The sequence below is a fragment of the Primulina eburnea genome, chromosome 11 (assembly GCF_022965805.1).
Source record: "Primulina eburnea isolate SZY01 chromosome 11, ASM2296580v1, whole genome shotgun sequence".
NCBI lineage: Eukaryota > Viridiplantae > Streptophyta > Magnoliopsida > Lamiales > Gesneriaceae > Primulina > Primulina eburnea.
The window spans coordinates 10,293,464-10,315,573 of record NC_133111.1 but is presented as its reverse complement, the minus strand read 5'-3'; the positions used below and the strand labels follow the sequence as shown (position 1 = coordinate 10,315,573).

The following is a 22,110-nucleotide window of genomic DNA, read 5'->3' as shown; positions in this document are numbered from 1 at the left end:
TGGCCACTGGAACGAGACGAGACAACAAGCGAAGCAGGCCAGGCCGACAGGGCCCGAGGCTGTCTACGAAAGATTCATGAAGATGCGTCCGAAAGAGTTTTCTGGGACGTCGGACACCATGATTGCCGAGGGCTGGATCAAGTCCCTCGAGGTTATCTTTGATTTCATGGAGTTTGGCGATGCGGATCGAGTTCGTTGTGCCTCTTATCTTTTCGGAGGAGACGCCCGCTTATGGTGGGAAGGAGCTTCAGTAGCCTTTGACTTGGCTATCCTGACTTGGGCACGTTTCACGGTGGTGTTCTACGCCAAATACTTTGCTGAGGAAGTGCGCACCAGGTTGACCACTGAGTTTATGAGCTTTAGGCAAGGAGATATGACTGTTACGGAGTTCATCCGTAAGTTCGAGAGGGGTTGTCATTTTGTACCCATGATTGCAAATGATGCTAGAGCCAAGATGATGCATTTTCTGGTGGGTCTACGGCCGATCTTGCGCCGTGATGTTAGGGTGTCTGACCCTACTTCTTATGAGGTCGCTGTCTCCAAAGCCCTAGCCGCAGAGCAGGATCAGCGTGATATCGAGAGAGATCGCTTGGGAAAGCGACCAGCCCAGGTACCGCACCGCCCTCCTCCTCAACAGCATCAGCAGCAGAACAAGAGGCCTTTTCACGGGCCGCCTAGAAACAGAGCCCAGCAGCAGCAGCAGCGGGGACGCCCAGCCCCGAGGGCTCCTGAGCTCCCATTCTGTCCTAAGTGTTCACGTCGCCATCCTGGAGCATGTTTGTACGGCTCAGGAAAGTGTTATAGGTGTGGTAGTCCATACCACTTATTTCTGCAGTGCCCTAAGAGGAACCTGCCTACCCAGGGCAGAGTGTTTGCTCTCCATGCGACGGAGACGAACCCCGATACTATGTTGATGACAGGTACCTTAAGCTTTGAGTCTGCATTTGGAACTTAATGTTTTGGGTTAATATTTTGAACATAGAATTGCGATAGGATTGCATGCTCTACTTTGTAATATTTTGGAAATTTAAGTTAGTAGAACGTCAACCTTTGCATGTCTATAAGTTTAGTCTTTGTAACTATTCGGTTCAACTTAGAGTTCCGATCTTCCAGGGAGAATTTTTATATTCGGTTCCGCTACGAAGGCCTTGATATATTCAGGGGCCACTCATGCATTCATTTCAGAAGTCTTTGCTAATTTCCTCAAAGTTAAGACCATTGGGCCAGATATAGCCTATTCCGTAGTACTACCGTCTGGCGAGGAGATGACAGCCACCAGTGTGATACGAGACATAGATCTTGAGCTCCATGGCAACCTTGTTTATGCGGATCTGATCGTACTGCCGATGCCAGAGTTTGACATTATACTAGGGATGGATTGGCTAATGCGGAACAGAGTTTTGATTGACTTCCAGCGGAGATCTGTTCTAGTCCGACCGCCTGGAATGACGCAGTTCTTATTTGAGCCAGACATGTACTTTCCTCTACCACGTATTATTCCATATGTCAAGGCTAGTAAGCTCATGCATAGAGGGTGTCGGGCGTTTCTAGCAACCTTTGTATCTGTCCCTGAGGCGCCCAGTCAGTCAGCCTCAGATGTTCCAATTGTTAGAGACTTCTTAGACGTTTTTCCTGAGGACGTCTCCCGTATGCCACCTGAGAGAGAGGTGGAGTTTTCCATCGAGCTTATGCCAGGTACGGCTCCGATCTCAAAGGCACCGTACCGACTTGCACCGACAGAGATGGCAGAGCTTAATAATCAGATTCAGGAACTTCTTGACAAGGAGTTCATTCGCCCTAGTTTCTCACCTCGGGGCGCGCCAGTTTTGTTTCTTAAGAAGAAAGATGGCACGATGAGGCTTTGTATTGACTATCTGGAGTTGAGCAGGGTTACAGTGAAGAATAAATACCCACTTCCGAGGATTGAGGATCTGTTTGACCAGTTGCAGGGAGCTTCGATTTTCTCTAAGATAGATCTACGTTCCGGTTACCACCAGTTGAAGGTGAGAGATGCTGATGTTTCAAAGACAGCTTTCAGGACTCGTTATGGTCACTACGAGTTTCTTGTGATGTCGTTCGGTCTGACGAATGCGCCAGCGATCTTCATGGATCTCATGAATCACGTATTTCAGCCATACCTCGACCAGTTTGTGATAGTGTTCATAGATGACATTCTCGTCTACTCCAATAATCGGGAGGATCACAGCAGGCATCTGACCACAGTGTTTCAGACATTGCCGAAGCACAAATTATTCGCAAAGTTCAGTAAATGCAAATTCTGGTTAGAGAAGGTGGCGTTCTTAGGCCACATTGTATCCAGCAGTGGTATTGAGGTAGACCCAGCGACAGTTGCAGCAGTCAGAGATTGGGTTGTGCCGCAGAATGCATCAGAGATCTGCAGTTTTCTTGGCTTAGCAGGATATTATCGGAAGTTCATTAAGGGAATCTCTTCGATTGCAGTTCCACTCACATCACTGACCAAGAAAAATGTGAAATTTGTTAGGAGCGAGGAGTGTCAGAAGAGCTTCGATACTTTGAAGCAAGCTCTTATCTCAGCACCAGTTTTGGTCGTTCCGTCAGGGTCCGATGAGTTTGTTCTGTATACCGATGCTTCGAAGCTCGGTCTTGGCGCCGTATTGATGCAGCATGGGAAGGTGATAGCTTATGCTTCTAGACAGTTGAAGACTCATGAGAAGAACTACCCTACCCATGATCTAGAGTTGGCCACAGTAGTTTTTGCCTTGAAGATTTGGAGGCATTATCTGTATGGAGAGAAGTGCCAGATCTTTACCGACCACAAGAGCCTCAAGTATTTCTTTACGCAGAAGGAGCTGAACATGCGTCAGAGACGTTGGTTGGAGCTTGTGAATGATTATGACTGTGACATTAGCTACCACCCGGGTAAGGCTAATGTAGTTGCGGATGCATTGAGCAGAAAAGTTGCAGTGATGGCTCATTTGACAGTGTCGAGACCACTTCAGATTGAGATGTAGAGATTTGATCTTGAGACTTATCCTCAAGGTAGAGTTCCCCGTCTATCTACCTTGACCATTCAGTCTTCTCTTCTGGACCGTATTCGCAGCGGTCAGTCATCAGATGAGCAGTTAGCAAAGTGGAAGCAGAGAGATGAGGCCAAGGGCAGTGTCTTGTATTCAGTCAATGACGGTATTGTGAGATACCGAGATAGGATATGGGTTCCTAGCAGTGATTCTATCCGAGCAGATATTCTATCAGAGGCCCACATATCCCCGTACTCCATCCATCCAGGGAGTACAAAGATGTACAAAGATCTACAGCTTTTGTATTGGTGGCCTGGGATAAAGAAAGACATCAGGCGATTTGTATCCGAGTGTCTGACTTGCCAGTTAGTGAAGGCCGAGCATCAGAGACCAGCAGGTTTGCTCAAGCCTCTCCCTATTCCCGAGTGGAAGTGGGAGAATGTTACCATGGATTTTGTGACCGGTTTGCCAAGGTCAGCCAGATGATCGAATGCCATCTGGGTGATTGTAGATCGTCTTAGCGAATCAGCGCACTTCTTGCCTATTAAGACGACTTTCACCATGGTTCAGTATGCAGAGCTGTATATCCGAGAGATAGTTCGACTCCATGGAATTCCAGTATCTATTGTATCTGACAGAGATCCCAGATTCACTTCCTCGTTTTGGAAGAGTTTGCATTCGACTATGGGTACGAAGTTGCTGTTTAGCACCGCTTTCCATCCACAGACCGGTGGGCAGTCAGAGTCGATGGGTGGCCATGAAAAATTAAGAAGAAAGATGGCACGCTGAGGCTTTGTATTGACTATCGGGAGTTGAACAGGGTTACAGTGAAGAATAAATACCCACTTCCGAGGATTGAGGATCTGTTTGACCAGTTGCAGGGAGCTTCGATTTTCTCTAAGATAGATCTGCATTCCGGTTACCACCAGTTGAAGGTGAGAGATGCTGATGTTTCAAAGACAGCTTTCAGGACTCGTTATGGTCACTACTTGTTTCTTGTGATGCCGTTCGGTTTGACGAATGCGCCAGCGATCTTCATGGATCTCATGAATCGCGTATTTCAGCCATACCTCGACCAGTTTGTGATAGTGTTCATAAATGACATTCTCGTCTACTCCAAGTATCAGGAAAATCACAACAGGCATCTGACCACAGTGTTGCAGACATTGCAGATGCACAAATTATTCGCAAAGTTCAGTAAATGCGAATTCTGGTTAGAGAAGGTGGCGTTCTTAGGCCACATTGTATCCAACAGTGGTATTGAGGTAGACCCAGCAAAAGTTGCAGCAGTCAGAGATTGGGTTGTGCCGCAGAATGCATCAGAGATCCGCAGTTTTCTTGGCTTAGCAGGATATTATCGGAAGTTCATTAAAGGATTCTCTTCGATTGCGTTCCACTCACATCACTGACCAAGAAGAATGTGAAATTTGTTTGGAGCGAGGAGTGTCAGAAGAGCTTCGATACTTGGAAGCAAGCTCTTATCTCAGCACCAGTTTTGGTCGTTCCGTCAGGGTCCGGTGAGTTTGTTCTGTATACCGATGCTTCGAAGCTCGGTCTTGGCGCCGTATTGATGCAGCATGGGAAGGTGATAGCATATGCTTCTAGACAGTTGAAGACTCATGAGAAGAACTACCCTACCCATGATGTAGAGTTGGCCGCAGTAGTTTTTGCCTTGAAGATTTGGAGGCATTATCTGTATGGAGAGAAGTGCCAGATCTTTACCGACCACAAGAGACTCAAGTATTTCTTTACGCAGAAGGAGCTTAACATGAGTCAGAGACGTTGGTTGGAGCTTGTGAATGATTATGACTGTGACATTAGCTACCACCCGGGTAAAGCTAATGTAGTTTCGGATGCATTGAGCAGAAAAGTTGCAGTGATTGCTCATTTGACAGTGTCGAGACCTCTTCAGATTGAGATGCAGAGATTTAATCTTGAGACTTATCCTCAAGGTAGAGTTCCCCGTCTATCTACCTTGACCATTCAGTCTTATCTTCTGCACCGTATTCGCAGCGGTCAGTCATCAGATGAGCAGTTAGCAAAGTGGAAGCAGAGAGATGAGGCCAAGGGCAGTGTCTTGTATTCAGTCAGTGAAGGTATTGTGAGATACCGAGATAGGATATGGGTTCCTAGCAGTGATTCTATCCGAGCAGATATTCTATCAGAGGCCCACATGTCCCCGTACTCCATCCATCCAGGGAGTACAAAGATGTACAAAGATCTGCAGCTTTTGTATTGGTGGCCTGGGATGAAGAAAGACATCAGGCGATTTGTATCCGAGTGTCTGACTTGCCAGTTAGTGAAGGCCGAGCATAAGAGACCAGCAGGTTTGCTCAAGCCTCTCCCTATTCCCGAGTGGAAGTGGGAGAATGTTACCATGGATTTTGTGACCGGTTTGCCGAGTTCAGCCAGATGATCGAATGCCATCTGGGTGATTGTAGATCGTCTTACCAAATCAGCGCACTTCTTGCCTATTAAGACGACTTTCACCATGGTTCAGTATGCAGAGCTGTATACCCGAGAGATAGTTCGACTCCATGGAATTCCAGTATCTATTGTATCTGACAGAGATCTCAGATTCACTTCCTCGTTTTGGAAAAGTTTGCATTCGACTATGTGTACGAAGTTGCTGTTTAGCACCGCTTTCCATCCGCAGACCGATGGGCAGTCAGAGCGAGTATTCAGATCTTGGAGGATCTTTTCCGTGCTTGCGTCATTGATTTCTCAGGGAGTTGGGAGTCGAACTTGCCATTGGTGGAGTTCACCTACAAAAACAGCTTACAGTCTTCCATTGGTATGGCTCCGTATAAAGCACTATATGGCCGCAAGTGTAGATCACCTGTGCATTGGGATGAGGTAGGAGAGATAGCAGAGTTGGGTCCAGATATTATTCAGCAGACTGTCGATGTAGTAGCCCGGATCCGTGAGAGAATGAGGACTGCTCAGAGTCGACAGAAGAGTTATGCAGATCAGAGAAGGAGAGATTTAGAGTTTGCTGTCGGCGACCATGTCTTTGTGAAGGTGGCACCTATGAAGGGTGTCATGCGATTTGGCAAGAAAGGGAAGCTCAGTCCGAGATTCATTGGACCATTTGAGATCCTCGACAGAGTTGGGACGCTAGCTTATCGTGTGGCTCTTCCGCTGAATCTGGCCGGAGTACACAATGTGTTCCACGTCTCCATGCTGAGGAAGTACATGGCGAACCCTTTCTCATGTCCTGAACTTTGAGCCGTTGCAGCTTACTCCAAACCTATTTTATGAGGAGAGGCCAGTGCAGATCCTAGACAGGCAGGAGAAGAAGCTTCGAAACAAGCTGGTTAAGCGAGTCAAAGTCAGATGGCTCAATCATTCAGAGGAGGAAGCTACATGGGAGTCTGAGTCGGAGATGAGAGATCGTTACCCCGAGTTATTCAGTGAGTTTTAATTTCGAGGACGAAATTTCTTTAAAGGGGGGAGGATTGTAGAACCCGTAACTTAGATTACGTATAAACCATGCATAATTCTAGTATTTAAATTAAAAATGATTTTTGTTGCATGAGCATTTAAAGTTAATTATTTTATTATTTCATGCAGTAGTTTGATTGTTACCATTTCAGTTATTTCAGTGAGGTCGGACTGAAGTTGGAGTTTTGAGATAGAATTTAAGATTTAGAAAACATTTCCAGAATTTATTTTAGCTAGCAAGTAAGTTCATTTAAGTTAATAAGGAGGTTTGGGGATTTAATTTAATTACTTGATGTGAGTAGGAAATAAGTTCATTTAAGTTCCAATAATTAAGGGTTTAATTCACTAAATTAATTAAAAGATTAGTGAGGCTTTTAAGGGTTATTAACTTAATAGATAATCAACATTTCCCCTCTATTTATTAGTGAATTTTCGGCCACCTTAGATATCTAGACCATTGCCTTGCCAACTCATCACCCTTTTGACCCATTCCTTGTTGTGTTAGCATGCTAATCTTTTTAATTACTAGTCAACCTTATTTAATTAATTAATGAGCATTATATTAGTCTAGATTAGCAAGGATTATCGGCCAACCCTTTCTAGATCCATCCAAGAAGACTTGATAGCAACTAGAATTCAAGATTCAAAAAAAGTAGACTTGGTCTTGATATCTTTCCCTATATTTTTGCACCCATTCTCCTCACTCTTTTAACCACTATTATTCCCCCCTCCATCACCGAAATTCAGAGTGTTTTTTTAGAAGAAAAATCGTGGCTAGCACTAGAGAAAAGAAGAGAGAAATCGAGCAAGCTAGGGAGAATAGAAAGCGCTCCACCTTCTCCGCGTCAGATCGCCTCTTCTTTTCGTTTTTCTTTCAAACGAAACCAGACATCCATATATTCTTCCTTGACTCTTCAATCAAGTCCTAATATCATTTATTTTCATTACATGGTCATGTTTTGATAGCCATAAACCGAAAAACATCAGAACTTTTAGAAAACATCACATGCAGATTTTCGAATTTCATGATGCAGCTTCACGGTTTTGCTTGTTTTTGTACCTTCAGGTGGTTGGCTCGATTACAGGCTCCCAAGGCGACATCTAGACATGTTCTAGGATGGATTAGGATCACTTTAGTCCGGTACTTCAACCCCCATGCTTGCTGGAAATTCAAAAATGCCAGCAACTCCATTGGTGTCCATTGGTGTTCGAAAAAAATTCAGTTTGCTGTCATGAGGGGAAAGGATCTGATCTTGGCTGCCCTAGGGGCCTATAGCCATGGTTGGATCACTTCCCTAACAGGTCTAAGACGTGAATAGGTCGCCTTTTTGGTGGCTTGGTCCATGGTTAGTCGGTTTTTAAATCAAACGCAAGAACAGCCCCTCCCCTTCTCGGCCCCTTTGATTTTGACAGCATGTGTTGGTTCGAGTATGGTGGAATGGTGTGGATCTTGGTTGGCCTAAAGCCCTTAGCCACGGTTCACACCATGCCCCAAGATGTCTAGATCGTGCCATGGTCAATCAAATGGCCATTGGAACGAGACGAGACAACAAGCGAAGCACAACACCCCTCACGCGCGCAAAGGTGCTCTCGGGTGAATCTTTTCGGTTGGTTGCTGGAATGGTGAGGATTGTGGCTGGCCTAGGGCCCTTAGACATGGTTCAAATCATTCCTTGGGATGTTGGTAAGAGTCTCTGGTCGGTGGTTCAAGCCCAATGGCTGGTAGTCTCGAAAACGACGCAACAAAAGAGAGAGACGCAGCTGCTGTAATTTTCTTAACAGCAAGCATTTCGCGGTTCAGAGGCATCGTTTGAGTTCTTGGTGGGCTTTTAGCCTATGGTCTTGGACTGGACAGTGCCTCATTGAGTTGGGAAGGTCATGTTTCCGACCGTTTGTCATTCGGATCATTTTTGAGGTCGTACGAGAATTTACGGTGCGATGTGCCAAATTGACTCTCGAAAGAGCGTTTCATGTTTGACCTCCATTCACCTAGATTTCGGCCCTCACCATTTTAGGAGCATTATTTTATAATTTTAGGCGTATTTTAATCATGACTACATGACGGTTCAGTGTTGGTTCGGGTTGGTTCGGAGTCATGATTAAATACGAAGTCGGTAGGCGTAATTGTCACATTTTAGAATGTTATTGCATAGTTTGGCCCCATAAATCTATTGCATATTTTTCATGACATAATTAGGTTGCAGCGAGCCTGAGAGCGATCCAATCCAAGCAGTAAATTATTTCAGGATATTTAATTGTGCCATTTAATTATATTACGTGCATAAATATATAAAATGTTCATTTTTGAGATTATGCGATATTATTTGTGGCCATTACACTATCATGGGATTATTGATAAATCCGGTCGCCAGTTACATGTCAGTTGAGTTTGTTTCACCCAGTATACTGTGGCTACAGTCTGATCAGACGTTTACTATTTTACTTGGTCGCCAGTTACCGGTCATTGGAGCATTTTATTATCCGGTCGCCAGTTACCGGTCTGTTTCAGTGCAGGGGCCACTTGCGTATACCATAATCTCACCAGGAAAATTATTACAGGCTATTTCAGTACAGGGCTCCAAGGAGCAAACATTTTTACCATGATATTTTCAGTTCAGTTATACACGTATTATAATTAATCATGACACGACACTTTTACGGTATGCCTCATGACATGACATTTTTATTCCATGAAATTTTACTATAGTATTTACTCGTTATTTACGATATATGCATGTTGAGTCTTTAGACTCACTAGACTTGATTGTTGTAGGTTCTGATGATGCCGGGGCCGAGGGCGGGGACCAGTGAGCTAGCTCGAGCCGGCAGTAGTGGAACCCGAGGACCTCAGTTCAACATTTATTTTTAATTGATGGCTCAAAAATTTTAATTATTGTTGGAAAAACTTTTTATTGTTATTTCGAAAAATGTTAATTTCTTCCGCTGCCATGTTGAACATCAAACTTTATTTATAAGTTCATTTATGAAGGAGGCAATTTTAATTATTTAAAAAGAAAAATTTTAATTTTTCCGCAAATTTTCCAAGTAAGGATTTTAGGCCGTTATAGTGACACTATGACGCACCCTTCTGATTGTGCAGCGTTGCGTCATTTTGATGATTTGCATCCATATTTTTCATCAGAAATCCAAAATGGGAGATTAAAACTATCAATAGATGGAATTCAATCGTTTGGACAAAGTGGCCAGCAGTATTCATCATGACCTATATTATTACTCTGTACAATTTACTATCTTGGATGTGTATGAAAAACGAATACATATTCTTGACTTTTGTTGATGTAAGTATTATGTTTAATTATAATTATATCATTTTAAAATGTGTTAGGAAATATGGTTTCTTTATAACATCTTTTTTTTTTTTAAACAGCAAGCCATGCAGGCTTACATGAATGAAGTCTTTGATATCTCTCGACGATGGGACGATTCCTAGTCCGCCTACTTCAAGAGAGGTGAACAACATGTTCAGCATGGTCGTCGGTGGACCGAAAAAGGGACGAATATATGGCTGTGGTTCCATGGTCTCCACGATCTATCTGGATGAGATGGCTCGACGTCGACGTGGAGGTTCGAGTAGTTCCAGCAGAGGGTCACAGGATACAGAGAGGATGCGAGCAGAGTGGGAGGCACAAAAAAACGTTAATGAGCATCTCCTATCAACCTGCAGGCGACACAATCTAACTTGAAGGCGATGCAGACCATTTTGGAGGCGACCCAACATGAGAATGTTTCGTTGAAGGATAAGATGACTATTCTGGAGGACCACGTCTGTCGACTCATCGCTGGATTAATGCAGCCACAACCACATCCAGAGCCGCATACATCCCGAAGATTTCTGTATGGTCAAGGCTCATCTAGCAGAGGACGCGCTTTAGCAGGGCCATCACATTTTGATGATCCATACGCAGCTGGATCATCACATCATCGATGTTCGGACAAGGTCTTGAGGTACTCACCTGAGTACCTCAGTACGTTCCACCATCACAAGACTTTGGTCACGATGACGGTGATGGCATAGCGATGATGCATGCGATGATGATGAAACTTAGTCTCCTTAGTTTTTTATTATATCTATGCATGTATTACTTATGAACGATTTGTTTTTTCAGTTTTATGATATTATTTAATTTTGTTGAACGTTTATTTTATCGCAAGATTTTATCGTTTCATAGATTATTTACAAATTTGAAAAAATTAATTTAGATAAGTTGAGGAGATTATTGGAAAATATGTATACTTAATTATAAAACTCAATATTTTTTATTAAATTATAAAACTAATTTTTTTGAAAAAAATAATATAAATAGCGGCAGTTATCTCAAAAATCATTGCTAATTAACGACAGATTATCTGTTCAAAACCGTCGTAATAGGAAGACGACGGTGACTTTTCGAACGATTTTAAGGTCCGTCGCTAATTTGATTAGCGACGGTTACCAATTTTTTTTTGTAGTGATTGGATGATGCTCAAGACTAAAACCTCTACCCCCATACATTTCATCAAAGTTCAGCAACAAATCTCATTCTCATTAGCAGGCCAAATTCATCAAGCGAAAATTACAAATCTCATCGTACTGGAATACTCAAGGCTATAATATGATAGACAACCGCGTCTTAAAGAACGAAAGTTCTACTGATCTGCGAGTGTGGCACCAGTCTTGGACCAAGTAAAGGGATGCATTACGAAAAACAAGCGAGGGAGATAAGAAATACAATGTTACGTAATCTTTGGTGTGTATTCGGCGAAGTTCATTTATATTCCACAAAGCGGGGGTGGGCAACCTCCATCAAGATCATCAATAATCTCTGTTCTTCGAGAGAGCTCAGTTGCTTCTGTTCAATTGCTGTATGATGCTGCTATGGGATGGTTTGATCTGCATCAACAACACAACTCTCAAATGAAACAAGGCTGAATTTCAAGAAAGAAACCGATTAAAAACCAGCACCGGAATTTCTTGGGAACAGACAGGAGCGCACAAGGGCAACTCATGAACGAACTAAAGGTCCGAACATGATCTTGCACAGTTGGACATGTTCGGACTCATAAGCGAACACTATTCAACGCTATATGATTACCCGATTGGAGGATATTAATTAAAGTAGCGTTACTTGGTCAAAATGCAGGCAGAGCTGCGGTGATTTTCCACAAAAACTCATGCATCTGTGTAATGGAAACGTGAATGCTAAAACCAAGATATTTCTTTCTTAAATCGTGCTAGAGTAAGTTTCACCTCTCCTATAAGATTCCCATAACAGAGAAAACACATCGCACTCTTATTTCGGAAACAAAATCAGAAAACAAGAAAAGAATTCAACCACCAAGATGGAATAATAAGCCGTACCTTCTCTCGATATGATTTTAATACCATGATCAGTAACTTGTCTCCGGCTATATGTCTGACTCGTTGAATCATTTCATGTCTTGTTATCTTCTGCTTCTGTTTCACGAGAAAATGTGACAGAATTACATTCGTCCACGAAAAATTCTCTAGTGCCCTTTTCATAAATCAGAATGATTTGCAGAAGCACTTACCTTGTGTTCACTGTGATGCTTAGTGATTAACTTTATGGCATCAGGCGGCAAGAACTTGGAGAGTGCGTGTATTAGTGTTGCGAAAGGCATCCAATCTGAATTTGGTCGTTTACAAGTTTGTGGGATCCCTTGAAATCCTGCAAGGACAAAGTTGTTGCAATCAAACTAACTTCCGTGCATCATATTACGAACGAACATGCAAGATAAGATGGTAAAGAATTAAAATTAGTGCTAAAACTTGGGATTGAATCCTCACCGCCGTAACTATAGGATGTCCTGAAACTGACCATAAAATCTGGCAAAATACGCGTGTTCATGCTTGAACTCCAAACTATATACTTCCTTGGAGACAACAAATTATCAACCCCAGAATCAAATTCTTCTGAACTCGGATTATACATGCAGGATCCGACCGGAACAGCCTCCGTCCTTCCCAATATTACCCGGCAAAGTAATACATGCTTCAGCCCATCTTCATCAGCAACCAATGATTGCATACTGGATCACAAGTCAATTAAATCAATCACGATATTGAAGAAGGGACAAACCCAAAGAAAGTCTTCAATCATAACGAAATACAAAGATTGAGCAAGGTTCAGGTCATTCTACCTTTCACCAATATGATCAACCGGAAACAGATAAACGCCGCGACCATGAGCCCCAGAGCTAGCAGGAAGGCCGAAGCCATGGGAAAGAATATTGTCAATCTCATGCTTTGGAGCGCCATACCAAGCATACTTCACATTGGCATTACCATTACACTTCCTTTCCGTGGCTTTTTCATATATACCGAAAGATATGTGCTTTGCTCGACTCATGATGCCAGAATAATCGTTCCTGTAAATGGTCTCAACTTGAGAATTGAATCCACAAGCACTCAGAGTCGTAACCACCTTTTTCTTGATAGTCTCGTAAATCTGGTCTCCTTCATCCATTCTAATCAATCCCTTTCCAGAAAACCGAAATTCCTGAACATTTTGGGTCCCGGAAATCCCGCTCTCGCAATCAGAAGGTGCATGATCATCCTGATCTTGCTCATCAAGATTACTACCAGTGTTCGTGTTTCCCGCATTTGAATGATAAGGAAAAATGATGGCAGGTGGTGTGGCCGTATTCTGAGCCAAAACCTTCCATCTTTCAGAATATTCACCCATTGATCTTACTGAATGAGAAAACAAGTTAAAACTCCTAATTCTTGCTGACCAGGTGACCGACTTAGTTAGAAGATATTCAGAAACTTGCTAGAAAAGCTAGCTTGGTCTCAAATAAAAAAACTTCGCACGGAAGGAAAAAATTAAAACGGGTTCGGCATAACGAAAAACTACAGAATTTGGACGGTGAAAAAGGGAAAAAGAAAACGTAACGATCTTTCCTGTTCTAATTACTTAGTCTAACAAAAAAAAAAAAAAAAAACGGAGAACCATTAACAGATACTTTACAAAGACACCTAAAAAGTGTTGGGATATCAGGGAAATAAACGAGGTAACATCGCAGCGGAACATCATAAGTGATATCAACAATAAATAAGATGGACACCAATATTTATAGTGGTTCACCCCAAGATTGGGCTACGTCCACTCTAAACCTCTCAAGGAGATCACTTCTTTATTAATAACAAAGAAGACAAGAGAATTGAGAATACAAAGTATTTCACTCAGAACACTCTGATTTTAACACTCACTTTCTCTCCACTAATCCTATTCCTTCCAAGGATAAACACTCCTTAAGAAATCTCACACTAAATCCTTTATCTCACTTCTACACTTATGATTGTAGATGAGAGGATTTGTGTTTTTGGTGTGATTTTGAAATGAAGAATGGATGGGTATTTATAGGAAAAGTTTAGGGAAAAAACAAAAAATAAAACCTCATGGCTTACCTCATTATTTTTGACTAATCAACACATGTGTTAATTGTGTTGTTGAATTCCAAAATTGTGTGCTTTGAATTCAAATATGGGTGGCTTGATTACTTAGCAATTCTCCCCCTCAAGCCCATTTTGTGATTCGATCAAACCTGCAACAGTTCTACAGTATTCCAACTTCCATTTCGGCAATGTCTTGGTCATCATATCAGATCCATTTTCATCTGTGTGAATCTTCTCAAGTTTTAACAACTTCTTCTCCAATACATCCCGTATCCAATGATAGCGTACATCAATATGCTTTGATCTTGAATGCATTGAAGGATTCTTTCCAAGATGAATTGCACTCTGACTATCACAGAACAACTTATATTGATCCTGCACAAAACTTAATTCCTCCAAAAACCCTTTCATCCATAATAGCTCCTTGCATGCCTCAGTTGCTGCAATGAACTCCGCTTCAGTGGTTGATAATGCTACACACTTTTGCAACTTTGACTGCCATGACACAGCTCCCCCTGCAAATGTAATCAGGTATCCTGATGTGGATTTTCGGGAGTCAACATCTCCTGCCATATCTGCATCTGTGTAGCCTACAAGCTCAAGTCTGGATCCTCCAAAACTCAATCTATGTTTAGAGGTTCCCCGTAGATATCTGAATATCCATTTTACTGCAGCCCAATGTTCCTTTCCCGGTTTTGAAAGGAATCTACTCACTACACCTACTGAATGAGCTAAATCCGGCCGAGTACATACCATGGCATACATCAGACTTCCAACAGCTGAAGCATATGGAACACTTTTCATTTCTTCTTCCTCATCCTCTGTAATAGGACTCTGCTTTGAGTTCAACTTGAAGTGGTTGGCAAGAGGACATCCAACCGCTTTGGCCTGGTCCATGTTGAACCTCTGAAGTACTTTCTCAATATACTTCTCCTGCGACAACCAGGTCTTCTTGGCATACCTGTCTCGATGGATTTCCATGCCAATAATTCTTTTTGCTGGCCCCAAGTCTTTCATTGAAAAAATCTTGCTTAGTTGCTTCTTTAGGCCTTTGATTTCAGAAGCATCTTTGCCAACAATCAACATATCATCTACATAGAGTAGAAGCACCATCAAATCATCATCAGAGGTATCTTTGACAAACACACAATGGTCTGCAGTGGTTTTCTTGAATCCCTGTTGAGTTATCACCGATTCAAACTTCTTGTACCACTGTCTTGGTGCTTGCTTGAGACCGTACAAACTCTTCTTTAATCTGCACATGAGGTCTTCTTTCCCCTTCTCTTCAAACCCCTCTGGTTGCTCCATGTAGATTTCTTCCTCCAAATCCCCATGAAGGAATGCGGTCTTGACATCCATTTGTTCCACCTCCAGATCAAGCTCAGCTGCTAACCCTAGCACAATCCGGATGGATGTCATCTTCACCACAGGTGAAAATATTTCGTCAAAGTCGACCCCGTGTTTCTGTCCGAAACCTTTGACGACAATCCTAGCTTTGAATCTTGGTTGACTACTGTGTTCTTCGTGCTTCAATCTGAACACCCACTTATTCTTCAAAGCTTTCTTGCCTTTCGGCAACTTCACCAGCTCAAACGTCTCATTATCATGCAATGATTGCATTTCTTCTTGCATAGCCTCCATCCACTTATCCTTGTGTTCACTAGTAATAGCTTCCTCGAAGCTCTCTGGTTCTCCCCCGTCAGTTAGCAGGATATATTCATTTGAGGAATATCTGGTTGAGGGTCGCACTTCTCTTCCAGAACGTGTGGTCATTGTACCACGAGAACTTTCTGCTGGTGGTTCACTGTGAACACGAATCTCATCATCATCTTCATGATCGTTCTGCAATTCTTCATCTTCAACCGGTTGTGGATTTACCGTTGAAGGCCACCATTCCAGATCTTGTTCAGATCCAGAATTCTCTTTTTCCGCAGTCTCCAAGAATTCATTCTCCTGAAATATGGCATCACGACTTCTTATAGGCTTTTTGAGATCTGTATTGTAAAACTTGTAACCAAGTTGATCCTCGCCATAGCCTATAAATATGCACTTTCTTGTTTTGACATCCAACTTCTGTCTTTCATCCTTTGGTATATGAACATAAGCAACACAGCCAAATACCCGCAATGATTATAGGAAACTTCTTTGCCTTGCCACACCTGCTCTGGGACATCATAATTGAGAGGAACACAAGGTGAGCGATTCAATATATATGCAGCAGCAACCACGGCCTCACCCCAAAATTCCTTAGTCAGCTTTGAATGTGAGAGCATGCTTCTGACTCTTTCTGCCAAAGTTCTATTCATCCTCTCAGCTAATCCATTGAGTTGTGGTGTCTTTGGTGGTGTTGTTTGATGTCTGATTCCGTTCTTTTTGCATATCTCATCAAAGGATCCAATGTATTCTCCTCCATTATTGTAGTAGCCCGAATGCCAAATTGGGTAATTAACGGATTAATGGTAATTAATCATGATCGGAAGGTCTGAAGATGGTTCGGAAGCACCGAAGAGTTCGGAAGGTCCGAAGTGAGTTCGGTGGATCCGATCATTAGGTGTCAAGGGTTGATCGACACGTGGGAGTTCGGACGTTCCGAAGTGTAGGTTCGGTGGATCCGATCATGAGGTGTCAAGAGCAGCTGGACACGTGCAAGTTCGGACGGTCCGAAGTGTATGATCGGAGGATCCGATCATGAGCTGTCAAGAGCCAATGGACACGTAGCGTTCGGACGTTCCGAAGTGATGTTCGGAGGATCCGAACATGGCCTATAAATAGTGCTCGGATTTCTCATTTTGACTCGCCAATTCAGAGAGTTCCATAGCATTTCAGTCGTTTCTGACAGGTTCTAGTCTTGTTCCGAGATTTGGGCACTAGCGGGGAGTTGCCGGGATTGGTAGCATAGCAGCGCCGGAGTTTCGAGGCAATCGACATCAAAGGGCTGTCGACGGACGAAGGTAAACCCTAAACCTTTGGTAGTACTAGGGAGTACTGGTTTTGCTAGCCGAGCATGGTAGTATTGTTCATTGGGTATGCTTTTGATGAATAGGCTTGGATTAGACCTGTTGTCTGGTTGTTCCAGTGGATTAGGATTGCTGTGATAGAGGTACGAAAGTACTATCCGAGATATCCTGGTTGAGTATACATTCATATATGTGTTGCATGATTATTTGCTGCATTGTTATATGTCATATGGTGCATGCTATTATGTCACGTTTATTACTGCACGTTGCATTTCACGTTGAGCCGTATTCTCCTTCGAGATAGCCTTTGCTGTTGAGCTGTATCTCTTTCGAGATAAGCTATATATCTTGGGACCGCTCAGCCCTGTTTTGTGGACGCATGGACACCGAGAGTACACAGTGGCCGACGGGTCGGGAGGGCTTCGGTGGTCCGGGACATTTTAGGTCCACGTCCGTCTTGTAGTGGATGCAGTGACCCAGAGGTGTACCGCGCGGCACTATCCACTTGGCGCCTCTAGACTGAGCATTGTTGAGATCCTTTTGTGATTCCTGTTTCTTGACTACCCTGGTATCATGATCATAGCATGTGCATTTCATATAAGTCTGTATACTCATACTTTTGTACTGGGCGTTCTTATCGCTCACGTCCTCGGTTTTGTTTATTCTTGGACACCCCATTCCCACGGGGCAGGCCTCAGGTTGGACAGCTCAGGAGGAGCAGGAGGAGGACGTTGAGTAGCTGGTTGGTTTAGTTTTCGGTATTGTTCTATTCGATATGGTTGTACTTGTATTTTTAGTTGAGTTATAGACTTCGATTGGATTGTATATTTATAGTTTGTTGACTATTTCCGCTGTTATCTCTGATTACTGTTATTAAGTAAAGTGCATGCTTAAGTTCTTGCTTAGTAGGTGATCCTGGAACGGGTCACTACATTTATGGTATCAGAGCATGTTTGCGATTTTGGGATATAGATGCAAAGATTTTTGGGACATTAGTAATTCTGTTTTGAGGATTTAGGAGTTGATTTTAGTTTCCTTTCAGATGTCAGGAGATGGAAGCAGTCACGGTAGTGTGGGACATGGCCGTTATGGAAACGATGTGGCTGGCCGAGAACATCGTCGTAAAGATCGTGACGGAAGACGTCACCGAGATCATGATGATAGGAGACGTAGGAACCGTGTCAACATTATGGATTTAATGACGATTGGCACCAACAGAGATGAAAGAGTTGAAACAACAGTTAGCAAGGTTAGCTAACGGAGATCACACATCTGGTTTTGCATTCCAAACAGATGGAACCTTGTGTCTGTCAGGAAGAATCGTAGTTCCAGAAGATTCTAAATTGAGAGACGAGATTTTATCTCAAGCTCATAGGGGTAAGTTGAGTATCCACCCTGGAAGCATGGAAATGTATAAGGATTTGGAAACCAAGTTTTGGTGGAAAGGTATGAAGAGAAGTGTTTACCAGTTTGTAGCCAAGTGTTTGGTGTGTCTGAGATGTAATAACAATGATTGTTATTTCATTTTGTTCATCCTCTAAGCCTGATTTCGAGGACGAAATCTTTTTAAGAGGGGGAGAATGTAGTAGCCCGAATGCCAAATTGGGTAATTAACGGATTAATGGTAATTAATCATGATCGGAAGGTCTGAAGATGGTTCGGAAGCACCGAAGAGTTCGGAAGGTCCGAAGTGAGTTCGGTGGATCCGATCATTAGGTGTCAAGGGTTGATCGACACGTGGGAGTTCGGACGTTCCGAAGTGTAGGTTCGGTGGATCCGATCATGAGGTGTCAAGAGCAGCTGGACACGTGCAAGTTCGGACGGTCCGAAGTGTATGATCGGAGGATCCGATCATGAGCTGTCAAGAGCCAATGGACACGTAGCGTTCGGACGTTCCGAAGTGATGTTCGGAGGATCCGAACATGGCCTATAAATAGTGCTCGGATTTCTCATTTTGACTCGCCAATTCAGAGAGTTCCATAGCATTTCAGTCGTTTCTGACAGGTTCTAGTCTTGTTCCGAGATTTGGGCACTAGCGGGGAGTTGCCGGGATTGGTAGCATAGCAGCGCCGGAGTTTCGAGGCAATCGACATCAAAGGGCTGTCGACGGACGAAGGTAAACCCTAAACCTTTGGTAGTACTAGGGAGTACTGGTTTTGCTAGCCGAGCATGGTAGTATTGTTCATTGGGTATGCTTTTGATGAATAGGCTTGGATTAGACCTGTTGTCTGGTTGTTCCAGTGGATTAGGATTGCTGTGATAGAGGTACGAAAGTACTATCCGAGATATCCTGGTTGAGTATACATTCATATATGTGTTGCATGATTATTTGCTGCATTGTTATATGTCATATGGTGCATGCTATTATGTCACGTTTATTACTGCACGTTGCATTTCACGTTGAGCCGTATTCTCCTTCGAGATAGCCTTTGCTGTTGAGCTGTATCTCTTTCGAGATAAGCTATATATCTTGGGACCGCTCAGCCCTGTTTTGTGGACGCATGGACACCGAGAGTACACAGTGGCCGACGGGTCGGGAGGGCTTCGGTGGTCCGGGACATTTTAGGTCCACGTCCGTCTTGTAGTGGATGCAGTGACCCAGAGGTGTACCGCGCGGCACTATCCACTTGGCGCCTCTAGACTGAGCATTGTTGAGATCCTTTTGTGATTCCTGTTTCTTGACTACCCTGGTATCATGATCATAGCATGTGCATTTCATATAAGTCTGTATACTCATACTTTTGTACTGGGCGTTCTTATCGCTCACGTCCTCGGTTTTGTTTATTCTTGGACACCCCATTCCCACGGGGCAGGCCTCAGGTTGGACAGCTCAGGAGGAGCAGGAGGAGGACGTTGAGTAGCTGGTTGGTTTAGTTTTCGGTATTGTTCTATTCGATATGGTTGTACTTGTATTTTTAGTTGAGTTATAGACTTCGATTGGATTGTATATTTATAGTTTGTTGACTATTTCCGCTGTTATCTCTGATTACTGTTATTAAGTAAAGTGCATGCTTAAGTTCTTGCTTAGTAGGTGATCCTGGAACGGGTCACTACAATTATCCGTTCGAATACATTTGAGTTTAATGCATGTTTGCCGTTCAACCAAGTTTAGAAAATTGTTGAATGTTTCCGCAACTTGGTCCTTGGTTTTGAGTGTCCACACCCAAATTTTCCGAGAATGATCATCGATAAAAGTTACCCAGTACCTCGCTCCTCCGAGCGACAATGGCATCGGACCACATAGATCTGAGTGCACCAGATCTAGAATTTTTTCTGCTCTGCTAGGAGGTGAACTTTTGAATGATATCCTGTTTTGCTTTCCGGCTAAGCAGTTTGTGCATTGTTTCATATGAACCTGCTTTATACCGGGCAGAACTTGCTTGCTCACAAGGCGTGTAAGATTCTTTTCACTTATGTGACCAAGACGTCGGTGCCACAACTCTGTTGAGTTTTCTTCCCCTGCGTAGTTCACTCTTTCGGAATGATTTTCCTGAACTACATATAGCTTTGACATCTTTAATCCCTTTGCCACCACAAGTGATCCTCTTGAAATCTTACATACCCCATTTCGGAAGGTTGTACAGAAACCTTCTTCATCGAGTCTTTCGACCGATATCAGACTCAGGCGCATATCTGGCACATGCCTGACGTCTTTCAGGATCAGTGTAGAGCCATCCACGGTAGTCAAGCTCACATCTCCTTTTCCCACGACTCTGGATAAGTCGTTATTCCCCATCCTCACCACACCAAAGTCTCCTTGTGTGTAGGATGTAAAGCATTCTCTTCGAGATGTGACGTGGACTGTTGCTCCACTATCGATCACCCAACTAGTTACTTGAGTTGCCAAATTTACGGACTCCTGCTCTAGCTCGTGAACAACATTGAATTCATCAATGGCGTTTGTTTGCTCATCGTCGGTTTCATGTTTGTTTTTCGGTTGCCGACAATATTTTTTAATATGTCCGTTTTCTCCACAGCGATAACACTTTATGTTGGCATATCTCCCTGAGGACTTGCTTCTTCTTGGCTTCTGATTTGTGTTTTTCTTGATCTTGCTTCTCCCCCTTGACTCAGCAGCCAAAACATCTGACTGTGAGGTAGAGGATCCTTGAGATCTCCGCCTCATCTCTTCATTCAAGATGCCACTCTTGATGAAGTCCATACTCACGGCTCCTCCTGGTGCTGTGTTCGTGAGTGATACCTTCAGAGTCTCCCAAGACTCTGGCAATGAAGCTAGCACAATCAGAGCTATCACCTCGTCATCAAGTTTTATGCTCATACTTGATAACTGCTCCACGAATCCTTGAATCTCGTTCAGATGATCTGCGACCAGAGTTCCTTCTTTGTATCGAACCTGGACAAGCTTGCTCAAATAGAACAATTTGTTGTTACCACTTTTGGAGGCATATAGTGTCTCCAACTTTGTCCAAAGCGTACGAGCATGTGTCTCGTTAGAGATGTGATTATACACGTTGTCATCGACAAATTGTCGGATGTACCCGCAGACTTGCTCGTGCTCGAAGTTCCATTCAGCATCTGATTTATCATCTGGTTTAGACTCGCTGAACACCGGTAGGTGCATCTTGGTGACGAATAGAAGATCTTTCATCTTACTTTTCCAAAGTTGATAATTAGAGCCATTAAGGCTAATCATCTTGCTTGTGCGTACCTCCATCTTTTGTGAATGCTACCAACGAATAATCGTCAAAGCCTGAACACAAAAGAACCACTTCCCTAATACTGTCTAGAAAGCCTTTTCTGATGTGGAAGTTCAGACTAAGCTGCAACCACAGAGCATACGAGGACTTCCTATAGTATTTGAGAATCTAGCTCTGATACCAGTTGTTGGGATATCAGGGAAATAAACGAGGTAACATCGCAGCGGAACATCATAAGTGATATCAACAATAAATAAGATGGACACCAATATTTATAGTGGTTCACCCCAAGATTGGGCTACGTCCACTCTAAACCTCTCAAGGAGATCACTTCTTTATTAATAACAAAGAAGACAAGAGAATTGAGAATACAAAGTATTTCACTCAGAACACTCTGATTTTAACACTCACTTTCTCTCCACTAATCCTATTCCTTCCAAGGATAAACACTCCTTAAGAAATCTCACACTAAATCCTTTATCTCACTTCTACACTTATGATTGTAGATGAGAGGATTTGTGTTTTTGGTGTGATTTTGAAATGAAGAATGGATGGGTATTTATAGGAAAAGTTTAGGGAAAAAACAAAAAATAAAACCTCATGGCTTACCTCATTATTTTTGACTAATCAACACA

General features: G+C 43.0%; 1 protein-coding gene across 2 annotated transcripts; it reads right to left on the bottom strand.

Moving 5' to 3' along the window:
• Window positions 1–10,924: 10,924 nt before the first annotated feature.
• LOC140804723 (probable inactive poly [ADP-ribose] polymerase SRO5) lies at window positions 10,925–13,442 on the bottom strand. 2 transcript variants are annotated; one of them, XM_073160820.1, is made up of 5 exons: window positions 12,603–13,442; window positions 12,232–12,491; window positions 11,994–12,130; window positions 11,803–11,898; window positions 10,925–11,334 (listed from the first exon to the last, which is right to left on the bottom strand). In XM_073160820.1, the coding sequence occupies exons 1-5, from the start codon at window positions 13,145–13,147 to the stop codon at window positions 11,284–11,286; spliced, it is 1,089 nt and encodes a 362-aa protein (XP_073016921.1). In that variant the 5' UTR covers window positions 13,148–13,442; the 3' UTR covers window positions 10,925–11,283. The 2 variants fall into 2 exon arrangements, with proteins under 2 accessions (XP_073016921.1, XP_073016922.1); XM_073160821.1 differs by having other exon boundaries at window positions 12,250–12,491.
• Window positions 13,443–22,110: the final 8,668 nt, after the last annotated feature.